Source organism: Bombus impatiens, unplaced genomic scaffold, assembly GCF_000188095.3.
Source record: "Bombus impatiens unplaced genomic scaffold, BIMP_2.2 scf_0019, whole genome shotgun sequence".
Classification (NCBI taxonomy): Eukaryota; Metazoa; Arthropoda; class Insecta; order Hymenoptera; family Apidae; genus Bombus; species Bombus impatiens.
In genome coordinates, this window is record NT_176438.1 from 178800 (window position 1) to 191434 (window position 12635).

Here is a 12635-nt window from a genome sequence, read left to right on the forward strand (position 1 = left end):
CGTGGCCCGTTGAATAACAGGCGGCAGGCCGTCACGGGGTTTCTCGTGATTTTTCGAAGAGAAGCGGCACGTACGGGTCGCGCAGCCGTGCTGCCCGACACCGAACACTTCGTTCGCTCGCGAGGCCGAGGCCCCAGTGTGTTTTTACTCGGGGTTGAGTAAACTCCGGCCTGTTGTGTATCATAATACGCGTGCACGCGGGTTTACGGGTTAGCCTTGCATCGACCACTGGATGCACCCTTGTCTTGCACCACGCCGCGCCGCCTGTCTCTTCCTCGATCGACGGAGACCAACTTCCCAACAGACTACAGAGATATTCCGAAGCGTCAACAAAACACCATTTAAACGGTCTAACGAGTAAACGAACGCCGCCGTCTCCGTCTACCGCCGACGGAATTGATAATTCGCCGACGATCTATCGAACCGAGTGGCTACCATGCCGATTCGAAAGTTTCAGTGAGTGACTGTATCGACTTGCTCAGAAATATCTAGTGAAATTCCCTATATCATCATATATCGATTCCACCATCCAATTGTTTAGTGACTAAGTGTAAATAATTAAATGTGACTGATCGAAATCAGTGAGTGAATGTAAAAATCAAAGTTCACTGCCGTCTTTGGAGGATATATAGGACATTTAACGTATTAAATAAAAATGTCGTTACGTTAAAACTATTCTGCAAATATATATAGCCAGTGATCTAGACATACTATATAGATTCACGTATCACAGAGCAAGCGCTACTGAATCTTTTTTAAAATCACCTCCACGTGTTTAAAGTAAAGCCAAGATCAGGTGCACTTGTAAAGATGCATACGCTGTTCAGCGAGCAGAATGCATATTACAGGCACGCAACGGCGGTTCCTGTTGGGATGGGCACTCCGTCGTATCCAGGAGTGGGCGCCGCACCAGGATACTACGAACAATACCGGTACGGCGGTTACGCGACGGCGGCAGGTTACCCGGTCTCAGGCATAACCCAGCAACACATTCACCATCCCGGTAAGGATATGGTAAAACCTCCGTATTCTTACATAGCTTTGATCGCGATGGCGATCCAAAACGCTCCCGACAAGAAGATCACGCTAAACGGGATTTATCAATTTATCATGGAGCGTTTTCCTTATTACCGTGAGAACAAGCAAGGCTGGCAGAATTCGATCAGGCATAATCTCAGTTTAAACGAGTGCTTTGTGAAGGTGCCAAGGGATGACAAGAAGCCCGGTAAAGGAAGCTACTGGTCGCTGGACCCGGATAGCTACAATATGTTCGATAACGGTTCTTATCTAAGGCGTCGGCGGCGCTTTAAAAAGAAGGATGCCCTGAAAGAGAAAGAAGAAGCATTAAAGAGACAAGGCTTGGTTCCCGAGAAGCAACGTAATCAGGACGAGACGAAACCTAGTAACATTGTAATAGCGCCACCGTCGGATGCGTCTACGAAGAAATTGGGCACCCTGGACACGACTTTGTGTAAACCGAAAAGGGAGCCGGTAAACGACGCTGGTAGTCATTGCATGGCTGTACAAGCGAAATACGGTCTTCACAGTCCTATTCAAGACACAAAGACAGCGGTAACGACGACGTCAGCCGTCGCAATAGCTGGCCAAAGCGTCATCCAAACTGCTCTGGGTCATCAAGTGCACCAAGCTCATCAGGTTCATCAAGACAGCATTCAAGATGTGTCTATGGGATTAGATCCTACTAGTTTTAGCGTGGATGCATTGATGACGACGAGAGAGAACAGCGCAGCTCTAATGACAAGGGATAATCCACATCATACGCATCATCCTCACGGTCTTCAACATACTCACCCTCACTCACACTCGATTATGACGAGCAGGGAGTCGATGGGTTCGGGGGTGGTCTCCAGGGACCACCTGCCCTCCGTTTGCGCGACTACAACGACGACGACGGCCGCCGTCGCGGCAATGATGGCGACTACTGGATACGGTCACAGCAGCACCGTGTCTAGGAGCAACGGCTCGCCGCCTGGAACCATGTACGCGCCTTATTGCACGCCCACGGCTGGTTACATAATGGATCATACGGAATACAATTCGAGAAACCATAATAACACCGCGGGACACTCGCAATGGTACCAGGAGGCGGCCAGTCCCGACGCCGCCGCCATTTATCAGGATACTCAATCGCCGAGCTGTCAGCTTTACAGGTAAAAACAGAAATCACTGGTGGATCCTTTCGCTGTACTACCGTCGTTTATCCTTTATCCGGGGAAGGTGTCTAATGAATTGTAGTATACGAAAAGCAAAACAGTTCAATTATTTAGAACTTGCAATTGTACTGTAGCGAAAGTACAATTTTTGCATATATGTATCTAGATCAAAATTATTCATTGTTTCGCTGTTTATTTTATTACCATTTTTTCTTAACTTAAAAAAAACTTTTTTGTAAGATCTCTTTCCAAAGATGTCTTTTATAAGTAAATAGGTAAATGTATAAAAGAATAAAAGGATCTAAGTACTTGAAATTAAAGATTGTATTGTAAATAAAGCGACATGAAATTTTATGATATAAATAAGTATAATATAAGTAATATGAATATAATATTGAAATATAATTGTACTACAATATATGTAGATAGTGTAGTGAGATTGGTGATGGCTAAGCGTATTAAGATTAATTATTTACAATTTTAAATTGTATTGCCTTAAAATGTAGCAAAAGTGCAGTTTTGTGATGTGCGAATATATAGCATAATATAAATTTTATAACATATTCTAGCGAGAGCAGAATAGATATTTATTATTAAAAGTAAGACATTTAATTTCCTAAACCTTTATGTTAATGTGAGCGAGAGAAAATAACTATAATGTAACATAAATTATATAACATAATTGTACCATAATATGACATAGTGAGATATTAAATGTAACAAAATTTAATTACTTGAAAAAATGTAATAACAGTGTCACATATATTACAAATTATTATCCATGGATGTTTTCCTTTGCAAGGACGACTTTGGAAAATGTGGTAAAGTATCCACAATTTTCAGATCCAGCCCGCCAACTCCTCTCTCATCGAGCGCAGCTCCGTCTCCACCCTTGTACCACAGATACTACCAAGACTGCAATACTGTCAACACTAGCGGAAATCTACCCATCACGTTGCATAAGTACTGAGAATACCGAAATTCAAGGCCTCATCACCGAGGCCTTGAAGAACATCACACCGAGCACTACGACCCGAGCTTGGTTTATGTGAAACAAGAGTGGATCCCGTGCACGGAAGAGCTCGCCAAAGAGTGGAATTAGATAAGTCTAGAAATCCATGATAAAACGGCGTGAAAGTAATATCAATTTGAATTTCAATTTGCCGAAACTATACGAACTAAACGATACGAAAATAGCTGTAGATATTTCATCGTTCATGTACTTGATAATAGTACAATGAATGTATAACGTAGCACGTTATAGGTGCAGTAAAAAAGGATTTTAACGAATAGGAGAGAATTGAAGGACTCATGACAAAAACGATCCTTGTTCGTATTTATCTTCAAGATCTTTTATTTCTGTTTAATTTATTTCAGTCCCTTTAATGAAATATTCTTCGTATTAAACAACTAAATGGACTGCCATAATGAGATTGGACTGCTCTAAGAAAAAGCAATTTGAGATTAATCAAAATCAAATAACTTTCTGGAATGTGCTATATATTCATAGTCAACTAATATTCGGAATAATAAACTTTTACACTTTTTAATACGAAAGCTGCATTTCTTTCTCATCTAAAAGAATACATTTTAGGTATTGGCGCTGTCTTTTAATTACTATAAATATATTTATATTCATATTGTAGAAGAATTATATTTAATGAAATCATAAAATTTTGTATCTCTTGGCAAAGGTTGTTTTTCTTATGAGTCTGTCAATTATTAAAATGCTTGCAGTGAATTGTGCGAATAGTTCAACAACATTCGCTAATTTCCACTTCGATTAGAGACATGTTGTTGGAGTGGAACTACATATAGTTCGAGGTATTTTATACTCTATCGAATCTTATTCCGGTTCTATGTATGTATATCGATCGAGAAATAACGAACGAAGGAAATGAATCGTTGTATGCCAACTAAAGTTATACATACTTGACATTTTCAAGACATTATCGCGATCACAGTGAACACGTGTCCTTCTTCGGGGCGTAAAAAGTTTAGTACACATGTACTACTTGATCTAAGGAGATAGCAGATTGACATATAGCTTCAAAATGGCCGCGGCTGGCAGCAATAATTTTTTTTTTCATTTCTTTGTTTGTATTGAGTAAATAGCAGAAAATTCGATGATTGAGAATCTGATAATAAATAATATTATTTTGTAATGCACTTCTTAGCTTTCATCTCCAAAGTTTCTCTTTTCACATAAATTATCGTTTAAATCAAATGTCAGCATTTTTCATTTCATGCTTTGGACTTGTTGTAGAGCAGTTTAATAACGAAAGCAAATTCTGCTCCTATCTAACATTTCCAGAAACTCGGGAAAGTTGAGGTTTTACTTTTTATAGTCTCCTTTATTCAATTACAAATATTTAATAATTGTCTCGTAACAATCTATGTAACTTTACTTAAAATGCAGAAATTGTAGCTTTAATTTACTCAAAGTGCAAGAATTAAAGCAATGGACACGGAAGACTTTAAATATTCCAACAAATTTTAAAAAATCAGAAAATATTAGAGAGGTCATTTTAACTACGTAAACGTATAAGGAGGGCAGTATTATACAGATTGAGGTTTCGGGATGATACTTTCGATCTCTAAATACTTCGGTGATCAGTTTTATTGCATGCTGGATCATTCATTAATGAATCGGAAGAGCGAATGACGCGAGATGTGGCGTGAAAACAGATGTGAATATCAGTGATGATCGTCGTCACCTGAGCAAACAAAGGCAGATCTCTTTACTGATCTACGGTAATTTTGGCCGATTCAAAATTCCTTCTTCTCGCGATGATCTTGTTTGCACTAAGATACGAACGATCCTGCACACATTGCAACTGTACAAACCTGCAGCGAATTAATGAGACAGAAAAAAATATTTCAGGCAGTGCGTGTGTCCCTGTCGGAATTATCCATTTTCGATAAAAACACGAGATCAATATTCAAGATACTTAGAAACAGATTTTTAGACTATAAAATAGAAGAATTGATAAAGAAATGGATGATTATTAATGCAATTTAATATACCAGATGGTTTTAGCACTACGATGTCAATATAATTTTTAAACTGATAAATTTTATTTTAGTGATCATTTTTGATAGTTTTTAAAATCAATTTCATTAATAATATTCGCAATATGTTGGAATATTATTTATATATTTATTGATCTTCTTTATATAGCTCTTAATCTTGGACGCCATATTGGGAATGAGAATATACCATAATGGTATTTACAATCGAGGATTAATGGAATATTATTATACTTGATACAGAATAGTCACTGTAGCAAAGTCGTTTTCTCAATTGAGTTAAGAATTGATGGATGAAGAAAGTTACATCGATAATTCGCATTAAACGTTCTTGTGGCTGTAATGGATACAATTGATGGGAGTGATATAGTGAGGTTATAAAATTTTTAACATTTATGTACATGTTTTGCAAGCAATTCTGTATAGTAATTCGAGACACGCAAGGGGAGATAAGAAGCCACGAACCTCGTTCAGGATGGTAATGTTAAATAAATAACAATAATAGTTTATTACTCAATCTTTGGTAAGACGCTTAAATTATACATAGAGATATATAAAAAAGATTGCATAAAATTTTAGAACTAAATCATTTGTTATTTTTCACAATTTTAAATACTGATTTACAAATAATTCTTACAGTTTGAGATTTAAACTATTTACATAAAAACAACATCGATCGGTGTTGACAATTTATAATTATAAATAGTGTTTACGTATTAGCAAGTACAAATAATACTCTATTAATACGATACAATTATGCAATAACAGGCAAATAAAAGAGATTGAAACAGAAAACAGAAACAGAAGAAACCTATAAGTACGTATGTTATTCTGATGTACGTACATTAAACAAATAAATAAACAATAGTTATTTCTCGTATATCCGTCTCGGACTTAATGTTCTAATTTATAACCTCAAAATATCAGCCCCAGCCAATTATACATTCAATGAAAACGATGAAAGTTCTTTCTGCTAGTTAATTAAATGGAACGAGACAAAGGTGATAAAAATTCGTAAAAAGTAATCGATCGTTTTCGGTAGTGCGTTTGTGTGTCTCGTCATTTTATGCATTTATTCGCGTAACGTTATTCCTTGCAACCAATGCGCGCGATTTGGTTGCACGAAATTGGTAGTTTGACGAGGATTAAGATATAATATATATTTATTGCAAAACGGATCGTGTGAATAATTAAACGATTGAAACGGAAAAAATCGTATCGTAGATAGATCTCTGCGTGTATATTATTAAAAAGAGTGTATATATATATATACACACACATATATATATATTAGATATATAGATTGTATAGATAAAGCTATATATGTATAAATAGACAGATCTATATATACAGAAAACGTATTGATATTACGAATTAGTAATAATAATCGCAAACTTATTAACGTAGGATAAGTCGTGCGAATACGAAAACCTTACGAAATAAACGTAATGAAACGTAACGAAAACACCTTGTGTTATTTTTTTGAGGTATCTTTGCACGAAATTCTCGATTTATCCAACTCTCCTTGCCCCACCATACGTCTCACGGTTCGGCGATACCGACCGATACAACACTTGTAAAACTATTGTTCAACGTATCGAATGTTTGTTGGTATTACGGAGAGAGAAGTGCTTGGAAAAAAAATATTTCGTTACAATTCGTTTTTTTTTCTTCTTTTTTCAACGATGAACATCGGTATTCACAAAAGTGTAAATGTATACAGTACGAAACACGATCGATATAAACACCTGCGAAAATAATAGGTCCATTTAATTATCCGTAGCATTGATCAAAATTAATTCCATTATTGTGAGGGAAAATTTTCGATACTGTCGAAAAAAATATTCGTTTTACTCAACACGATGAAGCGTAGAATTAAAAAAAAAGGAGAAATGGTCAAACAATCGTTTGAATCGGATTAACAAACCGAACGATTTTACGAGGGAAAAAATATAAAAGTAACGCATCGTTTAGGATTGCGAAAATAATACAAAGGTGAACTCGTTTAGAAGCTTCGCGAAATTTTCAAACAGATGCTTCGACTATTGTATATACAACCGCTGCATTTTGGTTGGCACTTTGTTGCATCTCAGAGATCGATTTCGATTATTTCTAGTCACGACTCACGAAACGTTATTTCTCCGTATCGACGTGGGCGATAATGGAAAGATAAGAATATCTTGCAACGTCCAGCCGACTTTATTCATCGAGATATGTATTTGTATGATCGAACGACATCGATGCCTGCGTAATTTCGATGGAATTCTTTTTGCAGAGCTCAATGCTAATAATAAAAAGTACGATCAAGTTAATTGAGTCAAGCTAAGTACATAATTTGTCTTGTAACTTGGCAAATTTGATTAGATAGCACTGTTATGAGTCTCGACTATTATGGATCTATTGTTAAAATTTGCAACAAATCTGCAAATATATAATAAAAATTACAAGATATTTCATTTGATATTAATATGGCCGATGATTTACATTGTTAATTATACAGGTTATTATGAGGTTATGTTGTTCAAAGCCAATTATTAGAGGTTATAACCAAAAGACAGGCGTTATTAGTATAAGAAAAAGTTCAGTAAGTATTACATAGTATAGTTGCCCTATGATCTAGTATTTCGTAAAATTAAGATATAAAGAGGTTATGTTTAACTATTAGAGGTTGCATTCGAAAGTCTCGTTAACAATTAATATTCGTTATTAATATGAAAAAGAGCTCCATAACTAACACAGTAGCTTTACGATTTACTAGCGAGTAAAGTTTCGTCCGGTTGTTCGGTGGTTTTCGCTCGAGGCAATATTGAACTGCATCTGCCGAAACACGTGCTCAGGATAAAGCTGGGCTTTAGGACGTTTCGTGCCGGCAATCCGTTAGTTCGCCGAAAGATAGAGTATATACCTATTGACCGGTTAGCAGAATCTCTCCGAGCACGCGTTAGTCTATCCTGTTCCTTTCGCCTAAGGGTCTTTGGTTTATGGAAAACCCAGGGTCGAGAATCTCTTGGAACATAACCGTGTGCCCTATTCCAAAATGCACGTTGGTTCCAAATTCCGTCAGAGTTTTAGCTATTTATGTATTAAGAACCAACGTTGCGTTAACGCAATATATTATGTGTAATTTCTTTTTGGTCAAATCACATTCAATTCTAGCGTAATTATTAAAAGGTATTCCAGAAATTTGCCATATATTTTTTCTTTCGTTGCTAGTTCTTCCATTTAGTTTTTACAACTGTATTTTATTCAAATCTTTACCTAACTCAAAAACAAGAAAATTGGAAACGAATTTAAAAGAATACAAAAATAATACGTATTTTTTATTGGAAATTGTTTAGGAAACTAACATAGCGAATGAAAATTATGGCGGGATTTATTAAAAACTTCTACCTAACCTAAAAATACGAGAATTGAAGGCAAATTCAAAAGGATGCAAAAACAATGCGTGTTTTTTTTTTTATTGAAAATCACTTAAAGAACCGAAATGGCGAATGGTAACGTGACGCCTGTTGAATTAACAGAAAATTATGGTAAAGTTTATTAATTGCTTGTGACAGGCACTTTATCAAAGACAGAATCGAATTAGCGATCGACAGGCGAAAGTGATGGACATCAGAAGAGGTATTTGCACGGAATGTAAACTGTCGGGATGGTGGGCTGGCATTAGTCTCTAAACCGAGCAAACACACGCGGTTCCATGCGACCGACTCAGGTTGGGGCAATTTTAGAGCGGCAGAATTCGAGGGTGCAGAAGTCATCCGGCTCTCAATCTTTATCTCAACGGCAAACACTTAAAATTATCCACCTTGCAGCGTGCAAATACGTTGTGGAGAATGCCCGACCCCCTGGTTTAATTCTTAACCTTAATGGTTATCGTACCTTTCTTTGTGAAATAGCCTCGGAAATCGCTCGGAAAAACCCATATCTTCTTTGAAACTTGATCCTTTTTAATTCTTCTTGGTCTTCAACCGCAAGATGCATTTTGTCACTGTCACAGAACAGAAATCATTCTTTACATAGCTCTATTCACTTACAATGACATACGCCCACTAGATGAATAATTAACATGGCGTTACCTAAACTATATTGACGGGTCACGTGATATGTTACCAATAAAAAGAATAGTCGAGGTAAAAAATAAGTAGACACATAGTGGAAGGAAATATGTACATACATTATATATCTTTAGAATATATAGATTGTTTAATAAATAATTAGAACTAATATTGACATTTTTGTGTAATCAAGTCATATTTAATGAAACTTTATTCATATGTATTTTCACTAGCTGTCCACTTATTTTTGTTCCTGACTGTACGTAGTTTAAACGCGGTAATTATTATTTAAATTGTTCAAAAACTTAGGTTTTTTTATAAATTCCTATCAAATACTGAGACGGTTAAATTTTCAAATGTCAAAACTGTTAAAAATTTTTATACTACTGAAATTAATGGTATTTAGGCTCATGTTCATTGAGATGTTTTTGCTTGTTTTCGTGAATACTACATGTTTCTTCTGGGATTTTTTGTAACGCCTTGCGATTACCAAATTACTAGTCGTGCCATAGAAATGACCAAAGTGGATCGGAAAAAGTTTCGCTTTGAAGAGTAAAATCTCTATGGTAAAAACGGTTGGAACTACGTTCCCACGTGTGGCGTAAACATTGCGTTGACGGAAAAACCATGGTTGAACGACGATCATTTCTCAAGCTGCAACGTCGACTCGCGGTCCTCTTGTTCGCTTTTTCCCGCCCTTTCCTCCTACTCTATCGTTACTTCATTTTTTCTGTTTCTTCCCGCGTAACCGTTGCGGCGGTATTAGCGGTTCCATGCAATCATCAATTTCAAACAAGAGAACGAAAGAGAAAAAAAGTTTGGCCGTCGGCTTACTTAAACAAACAGTACGCTCTACGAAATGGATGGAGAGAGAAAGAGAATCGACAGCGTAAACCTTCTTCGTTTCCGACTTACGTACAACCGTTTTTTTCTAAGCAACCCAGCAATGAGATGCATGCTGCGTCGAGAATCGGTCAGTGATAGCTTACAGAATTGTGCTTTGGAGCAGAAAAACTGTAACAAAGAAGGTTATAGGTTACAACGAAAACGCTAATGATTTCTTGTCTCATTTCCAATAAACGATGGTTTACAATAAAAAGAGAGATTAATGTTTAGATTAGAATGTTTATTAACCTTCATAATCTTAAATCAGTATAAAATACAATAGGTTAGAATTAAGGTATGATTGATCTTTATTATATGACATTATTAAATTAATTATTACATAGCCATAAAAACAAGGAAATTGAAAATGAAAATATGTAATAGGACTTTTACTGTTATCATTTCCTTAATAGTGGATTATCCTGAAACAATCGAGAAACCTATAATAATATCAGTATATTTTTCAGAATTAATGAGACTACTATCATTATTATATAATTACTAGCATATAAATAAAGGTTCCATTGAAAAAAAGAAAGCAGATAAGGAATACGTAAGAGTTTCCCGATTATAGATTGTTAGTTTTCAAAGAATATTTCTGACGCAAAAATCCAAACAAAGGAAACAAGATATAACCAACACAGTGAGGATGAGGATGAAAAGAGAAGAACGAACGCATCGTCAAGAGAGAAGCGTAGAAGAGAAAGGGGGCATCGCCATCGTCTGCTCGTTCAGGGGAAGACGACAGGTGTGCATTTCCCAGAGACCCGCGGCGAAACGCGAAACTGGAATCGCTGCTGGAGTACCGTGACCTAACCTCGATACACGTAGTCGACTTCTATCGTCGCAGTCGCTGCTCCTTCTCCCTCTTCCTTTCTTTATTCTATTTGTAAAATTTATTTGTCTCGATTCTTACAAATGATAACGATGTTGAGTTTCTAAAACAAGATAATGTTTTTAGAAATTAATATGTAAGTCTTACAATCCTGAAATGATTCTATTTGAATTCTACGACCTAAGGTTATGGAGAATGAGATTTCATGATATTGCGATATATGGATACTATAATCGTTAAATGATGCAATACGTATTACACGATCTCATGATTCTATAAATCCAATCAGAGTTCTACGGCTTCAAATATATTAAAAAAGAAGTTCTACAATATTCTTAAGACGACATGCTATAATCCAGTGATGAAATATTTAACCTAATCAGCTTAGGTTATCCGAAAAATTTCCTTATTCCAGTACATACATGATTTTTATCCTAAAGTTCTATTAGTGGAGAAAAATCATATTTAGAGATTATATAATATTTTTTTAGAAAAATAACTGAGTAAAATAATAGTCACCTAGAGCTGGAGCAACAGTGAAGTATAATCGAGCGAGGCGCCTGGTCCATTAGAACAAACTTTCACAGAGACGAACCAAAATCTCCATTCCGTCGTATTCCAGCAAATGGACAGGGTCACACGGGAGCAAGAGGCAAGTGTACGTGGAAACAGAAAAAAAAGGTACGGAAGAGTCTGGCCGAGCGTGGTGGTGGATAAATAGAATTTCATTTACATCCAACACAGTGGCGCTGTCCGAGCAAAGGGTAAAAAGAAAAAAAGCTATTCGCAGATAACGGGGAAGATGGGGAAAGAAATGGGGGAAAAGAACGGTGTGGGGATGAGAAACGAACAGGGACCAATTAAAATTGGCAATTACAAATGTTCGAGAAAGTTACAATATTCCGTACCACGTCTATATTTTTATCTCCCTCGTAATTTTTCTTTTCTCCGCGCATTCGGTTGCCCCATTCTCAGATGAGGAAAAAAGGACACAAAGAATTGGTAAAAAAGAAAAAGCGAAAAGTAAAAATAAAAGAAGGGACCAATGGAAATTGGTTCGTGTCGGTGTAGAAACGGAGGTCCGTTGCTATCCAATGGTAGCCGCAAGAACAGATCGATAGTCGCTGGATGTGGAGCATCGCCCTGCCACGACCACCATCGTGAAAATCGCTCGAAAGCGGTTTATCGGTGCACGACCATCGCCCGGGTTTGTTATGAGTATCTCTGTCGAGAAAAATATTTATCGAACTTGGCCAGCTCGCTTCCCGAATATTGCTATAGTTATTACGAAACGAAAGCTATAGTATCTCTTCATTTAAAACTTGATCGTTTTCTTAGAATTATTATCGTGTAATAAGTAACAAGATCCATCTTCACTTTTTTCAAGAAATTACTTAATGCTTGTAAATGAACTTGACTTTAACACTGCATCTGGCAATTTCCTCTTTGATACTGATTTTACTACAAGCACATAATTCAATTAATTTCAATTTTTGTCTATTACATTATTTATTATCCTACAGTAATCAACTACTTAGGGCTAAAGACTTTGATTAACTTGATTTTGAAAATGTTCCAATTTAGATAACGTTTCATTCGGTAAATAGAGTATGTAATTGCTGTCAAAAGTTTCTAAGCGGACAGTGAAACGTAACG

The 12635-nt window shown here is 36.4% G+C and overlaps 1 protein-coding gene across 1 annotated transcript; it reads left to right on the plus strand.

Annotated features, from left to right (window-relative positions):
* The first annotated feature begins 65 nt into the window (after positions 1 to 65).
* On the plus strand, positions 66 to 3754 carry LOC100740124 (fork head domain-containing protein crocodile). Its single transcript, XM_012380894.3, has 2 exons — positions 66 to 2171; positions 3018 to 3754. The coding sequence occupies exons 1-2, from the start codon at positions 811 to 813 to the stop codon at positions 3142 to 3144; spliced, it is 1488 nt and encodes a 495-aa protein (XP_012236317.1). The 5' UTR covers positions 66 to 810; the 3' UTR covers positions 3145 to 3754.
* The last annotated feature ends 8881 nt before the right edge of the window (positions 3755 to 12635 follow it).

Excerpts from the sequence above, each read along its gene's own strand:
- LOC100740124 (XM_012380894.3), top strand. The coding sequence starts at position 811 with ATGCATACGCTGTTCAGCGAGCAGAATGCATATTACAGGCACGCAACG. Across the intron at positions 2,172-3,017 it reads CCGAGCTGTCAGCTTTACAG|ATCCAGCCCGCCAACTCCTC; the intron begins GTAAAAACAGAA and ends CACAATTTTCAG.